The sequence below is a fragment of the Phalaenopsis equestris genome, unplaced genomic scaffold, assembly GCF_001263595.1.
Source record: "Phalaenopsis equestris unplaced genomic scaffold, ASM126359v1 Scaffold000113, whole genome shotgun sequence".
NCBI lineage: Eukaryota > Viridiplantae > Streptophyta > Magnoliopsida > Asparagales > Orchidaceae > Phalaenopsis > Phalaenopsis equestris.
The window spans coordinates 359,120-379,920 of NW_018164555.1; the positions used below are offsets into that span (position 1 = coordinate 359,120).

The 20,801-nt window shown below is 33.5% G+C and overlaps 1 protein-coding gene across 1 annotated transcript in view; it reads left to right on the plus strand.

Annotated features, from left to right (window-relative positions):
* LOC110020934 (AUGMIN subunit 6-like) overlaps positions 1-20,801 on the plus strand; it is a 39,860-nt gene that overhangs the window by 2,733 nt on the left and 16,326 nt on the right. The window contains exons 5-9 of the mRNA XM_020719238.1: positions 1,421-1,571; positions 1,956-2,081; positions 2,345-2,504; positions 15,271-15,331; positions 15,410-15,683. Coding sequence (XP_020574897.1) covers positions 1,421-1,571; positions 1,956-2,081; positions 2,345-2,504; positions 15,271-15,331; positions 15,410-15,683 — 772 coding nt within the window. The remainder of the gene's footprint in view (positions 1-1,420; positions 1,572-1,955; positions 2,082-2,344; positions 2,505-15,270; positions 15,332-15,409; positions 15,684-20,801) is intronic.

The following is a 20,801-nucleotide window of genomic DNA, read 5'->3' on the forward strand; positions in this document are numbered from 1 at the left end:
GTTCTATTTACACGAAGGCCTTTAAACTCCAATGTAGATCTACATAATTCACGTTTTTCCTGGGCTTTTTCTCTCGTTTTATCAACGAGAAGGATATCATCAGCAAAAAGCATACATCAAGGTACATCCTCCTGTAGATATCCAGTAAGACCATCCATAACTAAAGCAAAAAGATATGGGCTTAAAGCTGATCCCTGATGTAATCCAACAGAATTAGGAAAATATTATATAAATTTATAAAATTTATTTTTTTCCCCACATAGTGGGATTAAGACTTTGTTGTTGTTGTTGTTTTTGATGATGAATGATGAATCTTGTTTTTGAGCCATTAGGATACACTTGTTTTTATTTTACTTTATTATATTTATTAGGACTCGTATGAGCGCTTTTGAAACGTTTTAGACACTTGTCCGTATCCGACATGCTTGTACATTATATACCTTAATTATTAGGTTTGTTGGGATATTATAGATGAGGGTGTAAATAAAACGAGCTAAGCTCTAGTCATGTTTAGCTCGAACTCGACTCGTATGTCAAACTGCCAGCTGGAGCTTGAGTCCAACTCGAATAGTGACCTCGAGCTTCGCTCTCAATGATGACATCAGTCTTGCGAGCTTGAGACAAAATTAAATTATTGTAGGAGCTTACCAGAGAAGACATTTATGACTGAAGAAAAAAATGATTGTCATGGTAGTTCAACGGAGAAGGCATCAGCGTGACCATTGATCGACTATTCGAGCTGAAGAGCCAAGTCCAGATAAGCTTGAACTTGAGCTTGTGGCCTGATAAGCTTGTCTCGTGAGGTCGTTACAAGCCGTGCTTGAGCCGACCCGACTTGCGAGTTTTGTAGGAACTTAATCTTAGAATTATGATAAATTATAGATTTTTTTTTTCTAAGGTTTATCTTTTTTTAGAGCTTCTTTAATGTACCTCTACCTGATAATTTACTATATTATTATTAATAGATTAGAATGATGTACTTGGAGTTATAATAAGATGATTTTTTTTTTTATGAGCGCCAAACTACTAATTTGAATAATATACTAATTGACTAGTAAACATAAAATATATTTCTGACTTTCTTGATATGATTCACGGATAAATTTATATATATCGTAATTATGGCCTGCCACTCATTAAGTTTTTTTAACATTATTATTTCCTTTGAAAGCAAAACCTTAACATATACTTTAATTATTTGCAAAAAACAATTCTTATTTTGCTTCCTGATCGTACTCATAGTAGAATTGTTCCTGCATGATATTTTAATATTATTTTTTGAAGGTAGGCTTTTTTATCACAATGGTATGTTTGTTTTTTTTTTACTTTTTAACCATCGAGCCAGGCCTTTTCTATTCATAAAGTGTATTAGTGTTAGACCTTGGCGCGAAAGGCTCTGATCCATTTTTTCCTAAACCAGATTTGTTGAGCTTTTGTGGCAACTTTCTGTGCATGCTCTGAGGGAGGTTTACAAGCGGACATTTTCGACTGATGTATCCTCTAATCCACTTCCTGCTTCGCTCACAGACGTTTCTTATCTGAATGCTGCTTCACTGCTTCCAGTAACAATGGTAGTTTAACTGATCTATTTCTGTTTGTATTTTTCTATTTACTGCAATCTATAGGGCTGCATTTTCTTTGATTTTTCAGTAGTTCTAATTTTATGTTTATATTTTGACAATTTGAAAAGTTGTTGCATGAAAATAAATGATTGTTTAATGTTGTGAATATCGATTTCAGGGTTCTGTTTCTCTTTATTTCATTTTGTTGTTCTATTATCTAAATTTAATGTTACGTGCAGTGCCAGTAAAGACTATTAAGTTTTTCTTTTTCCTTGTTTTCTACCACTTTTTTAACTGGATCCTTGCACAAGTTTTCCAATTTGAAGGAAATGTGCACAGTATATGCGGGATCTTTTAGTTATTTTCTCCCATCTTCCTTCACTATTTCTGCAGGCTAGGATTGCTCTTGAGAGGAGGAAGTTTCTAAAAGATGCAAATCTTGCCGATCAAAGGCAAACTATGTGGTCAAACTTGGCTAATGAAATGACTGCTGAATTTCGTGAACTATGTGCAGAAGAGGTAGTTATCATTTCTTTCTGAAAGTCAGTGTATGATATCCAGAGACGGAGCCATAATTTTTTTTTTAATCGGTACAGAAATTAACCTTTTAAAAAGCTTTAGAGGGGTACAGATTATATATTTTAGTGAAAAATTCATTTAAAAAAAAATATAAATGTATGATAAATAAAAAAATCCTAAGAATTTATGAGGGGAGGAATCCTCGGCCTTTGGAAGCTGCAATTCTAACATCAAGTTATTTATTATCCAACCATTCTTTCAAGGCATATTTGAAGCAAGAATTAGAAAAGCTGCAAGAGATTAGAAATAAAGCTAAGCTAGAAGGTGAATTGTGGGATGATCGTATCTCAAGTTCTACTGTTCAGAATTCTCTGTTGATTTCTAAAGCCACTCGCTTATGGGAGTCTTTGTTATCTCGCAAGAGTAAGTTCTTTGTGTATATACTCATCTTTTTTAAGTTTATAAAATTGATATATAGAGGCAGCAGCTAAATACAGTGTGGATTAGCATCACTTATCATTGAATTATTTTATTTTAGCGCTTTTGATTTTATATAATACTCAGTTTGAATGTTATCTTCTGAAATTAAAATACATTTCAACTGTTACGGGTTTATATATTTGAATATTAGCACTTGTAACTTAACTAGTTTCCTCGATTTTCTTGCTATGATGGGCATGTTTTCATTAGTAAGGTTTAAATTAGGAAATGATTTTTATCTTAAAATCTACAATTTGATTTAGTTATATGAAGTTTTAGAGATGTAATATACTTCCTCAATTGTTTTTTTATCATACAATAATAACATTAGATTTGGGAAGCTTATACTTACACTTCATACTCTTCAATTAAAAAGTGGCAAATATTTCTTAATCAAAAGTAATTTGAGGAGAGAAGTAAGAAAAGATGCAGCACAATGTAAGGCAAACAAAACAATGGCTTGCATGCTGAGAATTTAACTATGTAAATTGCAGTTTAGCGAACTTGTGTCATTATGTTTGACATTCTTGGCTATATTTAGTTATCTTCTATCAGTCATGGGAAATTATGGTTGATTTGCTAGTTTATAAAAAGAAGGCACGGTTTTGATGTTGTGTATAGTTATGTTGATTTCTAATACAAATCTACATTGAATTACATAAATTCATGCATATATGGGTAAATTTGTAGTATGCAACTCTTAAGTCGATAAAGAACTGTCTTCTTTGATGAAAAATATTACAGTTGTACCAAACAACAGTTTAATGACGCTCAGATAAAACTTTTACATAGAATTTAAGAGTAATGAATACCACATGCAGATTGGTATTTTACACAGCAATTGAAAAGTCCGAATTGGACTATATTTGAAAACACTGATCACTTTAGCAAGCCAATTACTAATTTTAGAGAATAGAAAGAAACGATGGAAAAAAAATCCCAAATAACTAATTCAGGCTTCACACCATACACTGAAGTTCCTTCCAAGAACTAGTTTCCAATCAAACCAGCCTAAATAGATTTCTAACTAGCACACAAGTTTAAGAGGAACTTGGAAATATTATGCATAAACCATTTTCCTACATGCCTCAATGTTCTTAATATATAACCACTATATTCCCTATGAAAAATTAGTATTTTGTTGACAACTTTAGTATCCCAAAACTTCGTTCAAGATATGCATAAAATAAACAAATGATAAGTCATGTAAATTAATTAAAATGACATAAATCACAAAAATCCAATGAAGCACTAAGTTCACAACTATTGAGTTACTAATTCCCATACAAATCTATGGGCTGAATAGAGCTTCATAATTACCATAATTGAGATTCATAAGTAATGAACTGTAAGCAGAGTGATGGAATATTGTGCAAAACCAAAATTATACATACCCAAATCAAATACAATCCCATATAAGCCCGTGAACAAGCATGTATAGAACTGCTCGTGTAAAGGCCCATGTTATTCACAAAGCTCTGAAAACATAGGGCTTCACTAAGAACGCTGAATGAAAAACCAAACTAGATATTGAAGTGCTGATCAATTTAATTCAAAACTAACTTAGGGAACTGATACTGGAGTTAACCTAAACTAATAAAATGACAAATATTATTACTTGAAGCAACTAAGCGGTTACAATCAACACACTAGAAAGGGAAAATACAATAACATGATATCTGTAAATCTGAAATAGCAACAGAAACGACGCGAATAATCAAACTAGGGTGGGATTTCGGGGTGTTGGTGCTGGTCTGGGAGGGTTTGGATCTCTGACGAGATAGCAAGGAGTGGGTGAAGGCTGGAAGGCACGGTGACAGCAAAGGGTGTGGACGGTGGCAGCAAAGGGGAGGAGTTGCGGCATTGGCATCAAGCTGAAAGGAGAGGAATGGATGGTTGGTTGGCTAGAACAGCAAAAACTAGCAGGAAAAGGCTGTTTCCGGGCGGCTACAACGAGGAGGAAGGTCAGAGGAAGTGCGGGGGGATGCGGAGAATTGTAGGACAACAAGGAATGACTGTTTGGTGAGGACAGGTGGTTGGATTGGGGAAACTGCAGGGAAAACAATAAGGTGTGTCTATTTGGGGGTGGTTGCAGCAATGGAGGGTGGTCGGGAGCCATGTGAGGAAGATGTGGAAAGAGATAAGGAGGATAAACACCTCATTGGGAGAGAGACAGCTGAAGCCCCATCCAAACCCTTGGATACAACCCTCGAAGAGAGAAATGGATGTTCGCGGCTGTCTTGATAGAAGTCTGAGCCAAAACTGAATTTCAAATCCTAGTACAACACATATATAAAAAATGTCTAAAAAGGAGTGAGGAAATTATGAAAAAAAACATAAGAAAGGAAAACAGTATGGTGCCTCCCGCGATATATATTTCTGTGGTACCGTAGCAGTTAAAGTATCGCAGAGTTTTTTTTGTCTCTTAAGCTTTCATGTCAATCTCCCAGGATTGAGGGGAGCTTCGACCTCATTTGTCGAAGCTTCTGTCTTCTTATAGTATGGCGTCAGGTCGACCACGTTGAAGGTGGCAGAAACATTGTCTTCCGGTAAGTCAATTCTGTTGGCTTTGACATTGACATTCCAAAGTACATCTTGATAGAATATGTATGCATTTAGTTTTGGCATAATTATAACTAGAACTGTACGTGTATGAGTATCCTCACTAACCACGCCTCGAGCTGTAATTGGTTTTTTTCACTCTTTGTACTTTTTTGAGTGTATCTGATAAATAAGTATGTAAGAAAGAACTTGCTCTGGGATGAAATCTGTGCAGGCTGCACTACTCTCACCAACAAACACTCATGAGAGGCCTCTTCTCCACTATAGGACCTGACTCCCATTGAAAAATTTTCTTTCCCGTCTCAATGCTGAGTTTCATCCCTTTTGTTTAGACATTTAATGATGGGTACAATGCTAAACTGAATCTAACATCTGAATAGCTCTATATAATCTTTCAAAGATGACACAAAAGGGCCGCATTTCTGACGCGTTGAACCTACCTTAGTAGTGGAAACTCAAGAATTATTCTATAGATCTGAATGATCTGTATTTCTCTTATATGTTGTTGCATGCTTATAGTGTCAGTTCTTTGAACTCAAGACTGTCTTAGACACCCTGAAATCGGTTGGAGTCTCATCCACGGGCTTAGCTGGAACTATATGCAACTTTTTCTTCTCAACTAGAAGCTGGTCCTCTTTCGTGTCCTCACCGTCTTCAGTGTCTTACTCAAATTTTCAAGAACACTATGTTTAGTGAAACAGATTTCCCCGTTGTGCAATCTGATTCAATATGCCCAAATCTGTGACACTTGCAACGTTTCATGACTGTGACGTATTTAGGGATGCAGATTGGGCGGGGTTGTATTTGACGTTCTCCTGTGTGTACTCTGGTTGTATGATACTGATGTTGAACTCTGCCTGTAACATTTGTTGGTCGCTCGGTGATGTAGTCTCTCCACTTCTAAAGATAGGGTCTGAACATTCTGTCTATAGTAAGTTGATAGGAATCGGCGTTGTATCTCCAACTTCATCTTCATATTCTCTAGTTCTCATCTTTGACTCTCCATTTCACGGTCGAGGGTAATCTCCCACTGAGTTTCTTTTTCAATATCCACAAGCCTCCGCTGAAGTCAGTTAATCTTTAATTGTATTTCTTTCTGGGTAGGCTTGAACATATATCTTCTTGGCATGATAAGGGTTTAGAGTTGGGAGGTGAATGAGGTTGAAAAAAAGTTCATTTAGGGTTGCTGATTTTGTAAATCAACAAAATGAAATTAGGGCAAGTCTAAGTTTGACTATGTTTTGAAAATAGGAAAGAAAATTTTTGGCGGAGGGGTAAGGTGGATGTTATTGCCGGATTGCAGGACTTGAATGTGAAAAGTGCAGGGTTACGCTAGGTTGTCGACAACCAACATAAAATTTATTGAAAAATCATGACATGAATCTTTACATTCTTGTGTAAATGCTAGGACGTCCCCTAGCAGTGATGCGCTGTATAACCAAAATACAGTGAAAAATGTGCAAGTGCTGCTACACCTGCACTCGGGTGTAGTGTTAAATAAATAAATGTTCTCACATTACAGACATATGTGAGTAAAAAAGTTAGTCTATGAAACTAATATTTGGATAAGATCTTGAAATATAGGTACTCTCACAAATAAATTTAATAAAATTAGTTGATATTATGGTTCATAAGAAGATAAATATCTTATGTGTTTAAGAAACTAAATAGGTTGGAGAAATACTAAAGAGATTGATTGTTTTGGTTTTAAACTATGGTAGTTAAGTATGAGTTGCACTAGAAATGGTGTAGCTGTAATTATAGATGAGTTTGAAAGATAACGTTGCAAAAATTAATAGAATTGGAGATAAAATTATAGCCCTAAAGATTCTTGTTGAAAGTAGAATTTTAATGTTATATATGTTTATGCTCCTCAAGTAGGTTTAATATAAGTCAAAGAAAAAATCTGAAATGTCCTAGAAGAATTAATACAATCGATACCTCTTGAAGAAAAAAATTTTATTGGAGGGGATTTAAATGGACATGTTGGTAGAGTGGTTGAAAATTTTAGAAATATTCATGGTAGCTACGTTTTTGGAGCGATTACTAAAGAAATTAGAACCATATTAAATTTTGCTTTAGTGTATGATTTTGTTATTGCTAATAATTTATTTAAGAAAAAAGATTAGCATATTATTACTTATTAGCATATTATTACTTTAGCATATTATTACTTATAAGAATGGTTCTAAAAAAACACAAATTGATTATTTTTTTTATGAAAAAAAGAGTTCTTTAAAAGTGTAAAGATTGTAAGGTTATTTCAAGTGAAAGTTTTACTAAACATAGATTAATAGTTTTAGATTTTAAGATGAATGATTGTAACATAAATAATACAAGAACATATTGTCATAGGATTCAATGGAAGAATCTAAAAGACAATTTTTTTTTATGAGTAAACTTCAAAATTTTAGGATTTGGGATGTCAAGAAGAAACAAATTCTATGTGGGATAAGATAACAAACACTATCAAACAAGTAATTAAAAATGTACTTAGAGAATCAAAAGTAAAGAAAATTATAAATACAAATAGTTAGTGGTGGAACAATAATATGTTAGGAAAAATAAAATATAAAAAGTTGTGTTATAAAAATTAGTTTAAATGTAAAAGATTAGAGAACCGAGAAAAATATAAAGTGATTTATAGGGAGTCTAAGAAAACAATTTATGACGCTAAAAATTCTGCTTTTAGTGATCTTTATAATAGATTAGATACCAAAGAGGGTGAAAAATATATATAAAACTAGCCAAACAAAGTGAAAAGAAAAATAAAAATTTTATTCAAGTAAAGTGTATCAAAGATGAAAATCAAAAAGTGATTTTCTTAAAGGAAGATATTCAATAGTGGGTGAGCTATTTTGATAAACTTTTCAATAATATTTCTGAAAATACAATCGACCTTAGTGATTATTATATCATTAATAATATTAAACCATTTTATTTTTATTGTCACATTAGTAAAAAAAATTAAAGAGACTTTGAAGAAAACCAAGGGTGGAAAATCATTAGGACCTGATAATATCCCAGTTTAAGTGTGAAAATAATTAGGAGATTTGAGAGTTTCTTGGCTCACTAAATTCTTTAATATTATTTTAAAAACTAAAAAGCTGCCTGTAAGAGTGAAGGAAGAGTATTTTGGTCCCAATTTTTAAGAATAAAAGGGATGAACAATGGTGTGCAAATTATAGAGGAATCAAGTTGATGTGCCATACTTTAAAATTATGGGAAAGGGTAATTGAACATTGTTAAGACTTGATACAAAGAGTTCTCATAATCAGTTTGGATTTATCGGACAGGTCTACTATGGAAGCTATTCATTTTTTGAGAGATTTGATGAAGACATACATAGAAAATAAGGGGGATCTACATATGATTTTTATTGATTTAGAAAAAGTTTATGATAAGGTTTCAGGAGAAGTCCTTTGAAGAGTTCTAAAGAAGAAATGTGTTGATATGACTTATATTCAAGTGATTAAAGATATGTATGCGTGAGATGTTACTTGTGTTTGAACAGAAGGAGGATTGATGTGAGATGTTACTTGTGTTTGAACAGAAGGAAGATTGACCGAGTATTTTCCTATTTCAGTTGGATTACATCAGAGATTGGCTTTAAGCCCATATCTTTTGGCTTTAATTATTGATGCTCTTACTGAACATTTATCGGAGGATTTAACTTGGTGTATGCTTTTCGCTGATGATATCCTTCTTGTGAATAAGACTAGAGAAAGAGTTCGGGAAAAACTTGAATTATGGAGGTCTTCATTGGAGTCGAAAGACTTTTGTTTAAGTAGATCTAAAACTGAGTGCATGAAATGTAATTTTAGTAGTAGTAGTAGCTCTAGCGGCAAAGTTGTAACTATGGATGATCAAATCATTATGGATGATCAAATCATTAATAACTATGGATGATCAAATCATTAAAAAGTGCCATTCTTTTAGGTTTCTCCGATCTATAGTTCAATGTGATGTTGATATGGATGGGGATATTATTAGTAGAATTAAGCTTGGTTGGTTGAAGTGGAATAATGCATCAGGCCTATCGTGTGATAGAAAAGTGTCGCTTAGACTGAAAGGAAAATTTGATAAGATGGTGGTGAGACTTGCAATACTTTATGGCACAGAATGTTGGCCTTTAAAAGTGAAACAAAAATCAAAGTTAAGTGTTGTTGAGATGAGAATGCATAGGTATATGAGTGGCTTGACACTCAGAGATAAAATTCGTGATATGGTTGGTGTATCTCCAATGGCGAACAAAATTAGAAAGTGTTATCTTAGATGGTTTGGTCACGTTAGAGCCGATCATCTGATGATCCTGTTAGGAGAGTAAATGTTTTAGATTCGATTTATGTTAAGAAAGATAGATGTAGACCTAAAAAGACTTGGACTTATTGTATAAAAAATGATCTTAATCTATCAGAATTAAATGAAAATATGATACTAATGACACAATGGAAAAGAAGATTCATGATAAAGGCTTGTTGTTGTAGTGGTAAAACGAATGCTAGATAACCCTCAGATAGGACTAGGATTAGACTAATTCTGATACCAATTGATATCGGAGTTAACCTAAATTATAATAAAAAAAAAATATTATTACTTGAAGGAACTAAACTGTGGGATTCCAGGATGGTGGTGGTGGTGATCGGCGAGGGTTTGGTCTTCCGACAGGTAGCAAGGAGAGGGTGAAGGTTGGAAAGCGTGACAGTGAAGGGGAGGAGTTGCAACAAGGGTAACAAGCTGAAAGGAGAGGAATGGATGGTTGGGAAGCTGGAACAACATAAAACAAAAGGAAAATGCTGTTTCCGGGAAGCTGCAATGAGAGGAAATATCGGCGGAAGCGATGGGGGATGCAGAGAATTGCAAGATAGCAAAAGGATGGTTGTGCGGGGTGGCCGCAGCGATCGTAGGTGGTTGGATTGACGAAAACAACAAGGTGCAGCTGTTTGGGTGTGGCTGTAGCAATGGAGGTAATTAGGAGCAACGAGGGGAGGATATGGAAAGGGATAGGGAAAATAAACACCACATCAGGAGAGAGATACAACTAGAGCACCATCCAAACCCTCAGATATCGCCATTGATGGTAGAAACAGACGACCACGCTGTTCTGCCGAAATTTGAGTAAAAAATGAATTTAATACCCTAATACAACACACATATAGAAAATGTTTGAAAGGAATGAAGGCTAATAGGAAAAAAAACATAAGAAAGGAAAACAAGTTATTTCGGCGCCTTCCGCGATACATATTTTTGTGGTACTATAAAAGCTACAACGCCGCGGAATTTTTATTTTTATTTTTGTGATAAGTTCCCGCGCCAGGAACTGAATTAGATTTGATAATCACTCTCTTATGAATCATCTGGGACTTAATAAGATTAAAGCTATAATCCTTAAAATAAGAAAATCAAATCTTAAATTTTTGTTTTGAATTATTTTTGTCCAGCTTGGACAAATTCAGTTGATGAATTGCGGGCTTTTTTTACTGATCATACAAATATGTGCACAGCTATTGTATTTACAAAAAAAAAAAAAGTATAGAATTGTTTGCGTAAGTGTTGGACGGAGCTCAAGATGGAAGGAGAGAAGAATCAATGGCATTAATACAGATTCATGAATAAAATTAAATCAAATAGATTAAGGATTTGGGCAATTATCATAATTTCTCAAAAATTTTAATTTATAAATAGTCATTCTTATATATTGTATGATTTTATATGGTTTTGTTTTTTTAATAGCTATTTTGTTAATGGTTTTTATGGGAATATTTCTAGGAGAATTTTCATACATACCAAACAATTTTTATGAATTTACATATTTAACACCTAAAGTTTGATGTTTACATTTATAAAACTTTGATAGCATAAACTTTTGCATGAAAATGTGTATTTCACTTTTAAAAGTTAGTAATAGTAGTATTATGTAATGTTAAGAATCTGAGTATTATGTATATAAATATGAAAGTTTAGGTATTAGATATGTAAATATATAAGAATATGTATGTAAATTCCACTAACTTTTAAGATTGTTGTATGTATGTAAATTCCACTAACTTTTAAGATGTAGAAGTACTAGTATTTTTTCACCTTGTTTTAATTCTACATATTTCTTGTTGACATCAACAATAGATATATAGTTTTCATTATTAGCAGTCTTTTTTTTTTTGAATATTTTCATGCAAATCAATCAAATCATACAACTGACTAATGGATTATGCAGCAAACAATGATGATCCCATACTATTATGCTTCCTAATGAATTTTTTGAGAGACCCATACTTAATCCTTACAAGACAAGATGGTGAAGAAAACTTAAAATTGTCTAATTAAACAAATATGATATGGCCTCACCTCATATTTAAAGAAAACAAACTCAAACAACTTAAAAGCTTAGTGTAATAAATATTGCGTTTTTTAGGTTTGCCCAGATATATAGAGTTTAAAATTTCAATTTTTTTAGGGCAATCATTATTAATCAATCGTTTGAAATATTAATGCAATTTTACTAATCTTCATAAATTACTTGCAATTTGATTTGTGGAGATTATTTCGTTTGACACTTTAGTTGGAGTTGAATCATAAGATTCTTTAATTTATTTATCAACTACAGGGGACGTGATTGGTTTAGTTTTGACTTTTGTGGATGAACTCAATTTCTATTAGAATTTTATGTTTAGATATTGTCCCATATTTAATTTTAGTTTAAACTCATACTCTAGACTTTTTCTCAATTTTAGGTTTTAATTAATGAATGCATTTTAATACAGATGCAAATTTAGATTCAACATGATAAAAAATAGATCCTTGTAACTACAAGGCATCCTTTTCTTTTAATATATTCTTCAAATTATATTCATGAAAAATTGTCTCTTCAATATGACTAAATCTATCAGCAAATAATTCTTGTATTGATGTATGTTAGAGAGATTTTAGAGGAGATTAATGAATTTCTTCGTTGAGTTTAAGTATTGACACCTTTACTTGGTGATGCAAAAGCATTAAGTAAAATTTTATTAGACTAAAACATCCCCAATAATCTTGTGAAACTAAATGATAGCTTAGGAAAGTAAAGAAACAATTATAAGTCCCTTTTGCACAACAAAAAAAAAAAGAAGAAGCAACAGCAACAACTTCATGTTGCTACCCCTTTCTTGTTATGGCAGGCCTTTCCCTTCCCAAAGAGGCCACATGAATCCTGCAAGAACTTACAAGGAAACAACAAGATTGCAAGAACCAATATTGGCTTGGATTTCCTGCCTCTTAATGCAGCTGTTGCTATGCCTTTCTTCCCTATTTTCTTGAATGTACAAGAAGAACCGAGCCTAGGAAACCGTAGGAGAAGTTTTAGGGGTTCTGGGGATTGATTGCAGAGTAGTCGTTGATCTGTTACAATCTCCTTTCCCATCTCTGCAGAACTTGGGAAAATCCTTTCCCGAAGGTAACCTAATTATTTTAAAAAACTGCCTACTAATCAATCAGAACGGGGAATTTATAGGCCAGCTCTTGTTATAATTATAAACTCTTATCTACATATTTACTCCTTCGAAAAGATTGAAAAAGGAAAACTAGTTCAAATAAAGAAAGATTATTATAAAATGGATCCTCTAGAGTATTTGCTATTATAATTATGTCAAGCACAGATGTAGTAGTTTGTACGCATGAATAGTTGTAATATTTCTAAATATCCAAAGATCTTTATAAGCCTCATCTAATGTTTTTGAAGTATTGTAGCTTTGATGAATACTGTAATGTCTGACCAAGTCGATTAATAAATCATATAATGGTAACATAATAGGCTAATAGCAAATATTATTTGGCTATGAAAGTTTTAAATCTTGCATAATGTTCAAATACACTATAATTTTCTTGTCTGTAATTCTTAAATTGATTTTACTATTGATCCCTGGAATTATTGGTTGACAATATTGCTCACTAAGTTTGTGCCATCATCAACTCATATAGTTTTGACAACATTCTCCCAAAAATGATTAAGCATGTTTCATTATTTTGATTTAGCACATTCAGATTATTGGGAATTAGATTGCATGATTCAAAGAAAACTTTTAAAAGTATCAATTCAATTGATAACTTTTAAGTTGTTATCTTCCATCAAAAATAGAAATATAATTTTGATTTTTGAACCTTATGATAGTTGTTCTATAATTGTCTAGAGCTATAGATTAACTTATTCTGTTGGAATTTCAATTTTTTGTTATTTTTATTATTGACTCAATTATATTGTCTAACTTCTAGTTGACATGCTGATATGCCTTAGGCTTTTTTATAAATTATGATACTTGGCATCTTTCAATACATTTTTTCTTTTTAAATCTTGAATGAAATGCAAAATCTTGCTTATAAATTAAATTTGCAATGCATGCTCTTAATTTAAGCAAGAAAAACTACTTTGATGAACATTAGAATAACATGCAAAATTTGCACCAAATGACAATTTAATGATAACTTAAATGGAAATTTTGCATTAAATTTAACACTGATTACTACCATTTGTTGATCGGAAACTCATACTGCAATTGAAAAGTTTAGATTGTGTATGTTTTAAAAATAATTAATGTAGTTCAAGCAAATCAATTTTTAATTTTACACCACATAATGAGAAAAAATGTCTCTAAATAACAATGTAGTCCTCATGTTGGTAGAAGTATATAATTACTCTTGTAATCACCAATTGCATCATACTAGAATGCTTTACATTCACTTGGCACAGAAATTTGAGGGATCACAATTTTTTATCCAGCAAAACTTTTTTTTAACAAGGCTCAAAGTTCTTTATTTTATTCACAAAATTTTAGTGTGCAACTTTGATCCATCTGGAAATCCCTTCAAGATACACCTGGATTCAATACATACGTAGGCCAAAAAAAAAAAAAAAATCAATAAAAATGGCATAAATAATGAAATCCAATGAAGCTGCGACATCACAATTATAAAATCAACCAGATTTAGTGCACGGTCTTGCGAGGGACAAAACCACGAGTTGAAAGAGCTCCACTATGTCGTCAACAATGAGTCATAACTACCCTTGAGAAATAGAGGTCTGAAATTATATGCAGAACTAAATTCGCACAAACTAATATCAAATTTAATTTCAAACAAAAAGCCTAATAGCAAGCCAGCTCTGAATAACACCAATTAAAGGTCCAAGTTCCTTGCAAGCCCAAGCTACATGAAACTCCATTAGCAGAATTGAATATGAAAGTTGATCCATAAGGGCAATCTGAACTAGGGATCAACGATTTGACCGTTTCAAATCAAAACCAACTTAGGTAACCCAATTAAATTAGAGAATAGTTTGAAATAATAGAGAACACCACCTAGGGTATTGAGCCAAGCTGATTTGTGAGCTTGGGCTCGACTCGATAAATGGCTTGCGAGCTCAGTGCGATGAGCTAGCAAGCCTAGCTCAAGCCAACCTCGACTCGACTCGTTAGCTCATGAGTCGGCTCATTTAAAAAATATTAATATAGAATTCATTTAAAATATGATAAAATTCAAAACTTTATCTATAAATTATTAAAATTATTTAAAAATTTGTATATAATATTTTATGTCGAGTGATTTCTTATTATTTATCTCATAATTTCCCATTCTAGCTATCGTTTTTTTATAATACTAGTTTGAGTTAATATTGTTTTTTCTCTTTCATAATAAACAAGTTGGCTTGTAAGCTGGCTTGAATTTGTAGAATTAAACTCAAGCTCGGGCTCAAACTTGATTAATTAATCAAGCTCAAGCTCAAGTCAGGAGTGGTTGGAGCTCGGCTCGATTTACACCTCTAATATCACCTGGTCTCATAATAATCATCACATGCATGGTAAAACTATATCTATAATCCTTAAATATCAAAGAAACTGAAGTAAATTTAGAACTCAAAATGTTGATTTGCATCAGCTCGACTGTGATTATGAAATATAAATCTATTTCATTTTATTTTATTTTTAAAATTAAGAGAGTTTCAACAGTTCTATTTCATGAATTCTTTATGGCATTTTGGTTAATAGTCTGCCTTCTGCGGCACTTGGCATCTGTTTATTCTTATGCATTGCTATAAGCTGTACGTTTTTGTTGTGGAATCAAACGTACATGGTTTTCTTTCCAAATTAATTGTAGTATACTCATATGTTTTCTTCAGGCCAACATGAAGTTCTTGCATCAGGTCCTATTGAAGATCTGATAACCCACCGTGAACATAGGTGAATGCTGGATTTTTCCTGAAAATTATGCATGTACTTTCCTTCTTTTATTGTTTGACATGCAAGCATTATCATTAGGTATCGAATTTCTGGATCATCATTGGCTGCTGCCATGGATTTAAGTTGCAATATTCCACATTCAGATTTGTTGGCTACTACTTGCACTGGAAAAATGCTGCCATCCCTTGATACCATTGAACAAAGTGATTTACCTCAGTTCCAAGGGAACTCTCAAATTCTTTCTAGAACAGATGATAGGGATGGAAGAGTTAACCATACTGTTGACGTAGCTGAAATTCTTAGACGGTGGACTCACGCGTTACAACATATCCATAAACAATCACTGCATATGGTATTATGTTTTCTTTGTATGCTAATCTATTACCATTCTATAACCCAGCCCGAGTAGTAATTACTTTTGCTTGCATTAAACGCAAACTTCTTGAAATTTTTTATTTTGTTTTATTTGCCTGTGAATAATAAGGGATTCTATATTGATGCAAAGCATCATTCTGCAGTATTTTATTTTCAGAGGCTTTTTGGATTTTTTTAAGTAGTGTAATTGATTAAAATTCTTTTTTGCCTTGAGGATATTTAATCAGTCTGCAATTTTAAGTCGTGTAATATATTTTTGACTCTTTCAACTAAAATTACTGCTGCGAAGGTTTGCACAAATAGCATGTTCTGTGATGTTACCATTATCCCGATTTTTGTCATGAAAAGCTGGCCTGAGTTCCAGGATTTCATAATTAACCATCGAGATTGAGTTCAATCCTTTGTCCAGGCATCTGTATTTGATCTTGAATTTTGCGCAAACTGCTTTTGACTTCTTTGATACAGATTTCTATTAGGCATTTTACTCTTAATTGGCATTAAATGAAGGAATCTTTTTTTTTTCTTTTGCTGAGCTCCATTTGTTAACCATATTGAATACTTCGAAAAATTTATTAGGATATGTTATAGTTATACACAGAGAAAACATTGGAATCGATGTATCTAACTGTAAGCCAATAGTAGAATGTTCAAGAATAAAAGAATGTTCTCATGATTATGTGCAGAAACCAGTATTTATCTTCAGCAGCAGAAGTTTTACTTCTTAAAGTGTTGTGCTTGTTTCAAAATTCAATCCAGTCCCAAAAGTGGGAACTAGCGGTACGTGCTAGATCTAGTTAGCTTTATTGCGTGAATGCATACATTAATATCATTATTAGTCATGGCCAACTTATTTAGGGTTGGAATACAAATTAGTAAAACTTTATTTCTGTTTATAGATAAGATAATTACGTGATCATTCATAGATAGGTTATTGTTTTCAGAGAGAGAGTTTGTTTTCTATTTATAGCCCTCAACGCTTTTAAATGGTTGCAGTGTTTAGAACCAGTTAGAACTTTTTTTTTCTATATCATCGTTAATATATTATTTATGATGGACAGAGATGAATTTTTACTCTATATAGTTATAAGAAAATGAATAAAATGGCCCCTTTATTGTTATTGCGTGATCATTCTAGTCTCAAATTATATAAAAACCCCGATTTAGGCCCTAGTTTTTTTAAAAGGGGACCAAAAGTCTAAACTACTGGAAATTGATGTTAATGGTTTTATAAGGGTATTTTTAGGAAAATATATTCTTCCTTATTTTTTTAGTAAATCTAATTTCTTATTTATCTTATGTCCTTGTGTACAACATTTAAATTTGCATATATTAGGAGTGAATGTTGATTGTTGGTCGGAAAGAGTTTTTAATTTTTGTAATATATAATTTTGTCTGTCTTTTTTTCATCTTGATTCTTCATATAGCACAATACATTGATTTTATTTTCTTGCTACACTGAATGCAAACTAACAAAATATAAAACTGTAGAATCCATAATTATATCAATGTAGACTTCCACTTCTCTGCTTCTGATTTTCTCAAAAATTAACCCATAACCAGGGGTCTTCTTAAGAAACTTTAGAATCCTGTAAGCCATATCTAAATGCTATTCATTTGGATTATTCATGTGTTTTCTTACAATACTGATAGAATATGCTATATCTAGCCTAGTATGTGACTGATATGAGTTTTTATACCAATTCCTGTTATTTGAGAGGTTATTTGAGCTCTCTCTTGGGTCAGAATTGGAAGGACCATGTGTAGGCTCATGAGGCTCTTAACTTGGAGTTCATGCATAAGATCCAGTAACAACAACACCACCGAATATCTGGTCTAGTTTCTTCTATAGTTTGAGATCTATGCCATAATATCTGAATTTTTGGATATTTGACATTATCTGCAGTTTATCGAACATAGATGTGAACTATAAGCAGACATATATACTTACTGAATAATACGAATGAAGTGTGCAAATTAATATAAAATAATTATTTGAATTTAATTGTAGTTTCTCTTGCCACCACTCATCTAGTGCATCAATGGACTTCTTTATAGAATCCAACCAACCCAATTGATCTTTATTTTAACTTCTTTCGTAATTTTCAATCTTTCTTCAATTGATCCTGTTTACTTTTTTTTTTTTTTATGTTGTACTCTTTACTAATTCTCTCTTTGCAGTTTGTGGTAATATTCTTCCAACTCTCTTTATTAAAGTGAGTTTTTGGTTGATTGCCTAATTTCACTTCATTCAAACATGTGTCACAAAAGATTATCTTCACATCATGTTCTCAATTGACACTTGCTCCAAACTCTCTTTGATTTTCTGTTGCAAATGACTATAAAGGAACAACAAAATAAAAATACGTTAAACTCATAAAAATTTGAGCAGTGTTTTACTTCAAAAAAATGATAAATGAAAGAGACATTTGACCATAAATTGTTGAATTCACTATAATAGTAATTGACTGGTCCCACAAAAGTAATAAGTGGTATTTACGTACATACCACATAAATCATATGAATTTATATTATAAAAATTTCATATGAACCTATGTATTTTCATTTAATGAACCAATTCATTTAAAAATGGAGTTTGTATGTATTAAAATGTCTAAAACCTAAACATTCATGTCTAATGCCCCAAACATTTGTATGAATTATGTGGTATGTTTGTGAATGAGTTGAATCATAACCAAGGGCTCAAACTAAAAAGTTCAGCATTGGTGCCCTCACAAAAATTGGAGACGCATCTTCGATCCAGGCAAGAAAATTTGAAGTCATAATTAGAATCATGCATGTGTGGCAAGCATATCAATTACATTTGAATAAACCTCATCAAAATGCTCTCAAGTGGCAGCGAAGAGAGAATAAATATCCCCATTTCAATTGTGTTATACCTACTGTGACTTTGTTGCATCATAGCCCCAAATCAGAAAATATTAAATGCTCTTTTACAAGTTGCTGGATAGCCTACCTGATACTGAAACTAGTAGAAAGAACAATTGGATAAAAACAAACTTTTATTAATATGGAAATAGGATTACAACCCGACTCAAATAGAAAGAAAATACAATAATGGGTGAATCCTCTGGTTAGGGATGTAGGAAGATGTCCGAAGGTGGTGGCATTGGGGACAGCTATTTATAGCCTCCTTCAGATCACCACCTTCAGCCAAGCAATCACTTGCAATTTCTACCGCCAATAAGGGTGCCTAAGGAGGAAATAATAGAATTGGACAAGGAACCGATAGAGCAGATCAGAGCGGGAAGAAGCAATAGAAAGGTAGTTCCTCAATATAGTGCCAGTTAGGAAGTGTTTCTGGTGTTACAACTTCTTTTACATAGCCTCCAGCTGCCCAACAAGCCGAGTTGTCACACTTACATATCATGGTGATATCAAGGAAGTCGATGAGAGGAGAGTCCAGAAGATCTTTAGCTCCACGAAGACATCAAGGAAGTCGATGAGGAATTAGAGGAGAGTCCAGAAGATCTTTAGCTCCACGAAGACGAAGGGGAAGCACTAGTCGTTCTGTGAATACTACAGTCCGAGTCCGCACGAAACCATTTTTGGCTACGACACATTTTTTACACCATGTGCACCGACAAGTGGAAGGTATGCAGCCTAATCACAGACACTGGGAGTTGAGAGAACGTGGTGTCCACGCTCATGATAAAAAAGTTAGGATTGGACACAAAAGCGTCTGCAATCATGTTCTTTTACTTGGCTGAAGATGGGCAATGAGATACGTGAGGATTAGCAGTCCCTAGTTTACTTCTCCATCAGAGATCAACTCCACGAACAGGTATGTTCCGACATTGTTCCTATGGATGCCTGCCACTTTCTGTTAGGTTGTCCTTGGCAGATGATCACAAGACTCAACACGAAATGTTCAAAAACACTTACTTTTTCAAGAAGGATGGGAAACATATATTTTTACTATCTGCTAAGAATGTAAGAGGCGCGAGCAATATAGAGACAACATTAATTTCTTGTACCACTTTTCTGCAATAAGTTAGAGATGCTCCTGTAACACTAGCATTAGTCCTTCTGGAAGAAAGCAAGGAAGGACGAGAGGTACCAGAACTACTACTAACATTGATACAGGACTTTTAGGATGTTATGACTGCTTACCAGAGGGATTACTGCCACTAAGAGACATTCAACACGCCTTCTACCTTATATCGGGATCGGTATTGTCAAACTAACCAACCTACAGATTAAGACCTGCAGAGTATGAAGAACTACAATGAGAAGTTCGGGACCTCATTGCAAGAGGACTAGTCAGATAAAGCACCAATCCGTGTGCAGTCCCGACCTTGATGGTACCAAAAAAGGATGGATCATAGCGAATGTGCATCGACAACCGAACCATCAACAAGATTACCATTAATTACCGATTTCCCATACCCCGCATGGAAGATCTCTTAGACCAACTACATGGATTCACTATCTTCTCTAAGAACGACTTGTGCAACGGATATCACCAGATACAGATGAGGCCAGGAGATGAGTGGAAGACTGCCTTGAAGATGGGGGATGCACTTTATGGGTGGACTATTATGCTTTTCGGTCTGTCAAACACACCTAGTACCCTCATGAGATTAATGAACCAATTATTCCGACCTCACATTAGAAATTTTGTCATTGTCCACTTTCGTGACATTCTATTATACAACCAATCAGAGAAGGATCACTTGCATCATCTCAAGGCAGTATTCAAGGTACCGCGAGCTGAGCAACTATATGCTTGTTTGAAGAAATGTCACTTCATGATGAGTTAGGTATGCTTTCTGGGTTGCATCGTGTATAGTGCAGACATTCAGATGGATCTCGTAAAGATAGAGATCATTATCAACTGTGTGATACCACAATCATTCACCGAGCTGAGACAATTTTCGGGGCTAGCATCCTTCTATCGAAGATTCATCAAAAACTTCAGCACTATCACCTCCCTTCTGAGTAAAGGAGTTTTCTTGGACAACAACAACCTAGGATAGTTTTGATATACCGAAAGAAAATGTGACTCAGACACCCGTTCTAGCACTACCCGGCTTCAACCAACATTTTGAGATAAATTGGGATGCCTCCGGCGTGG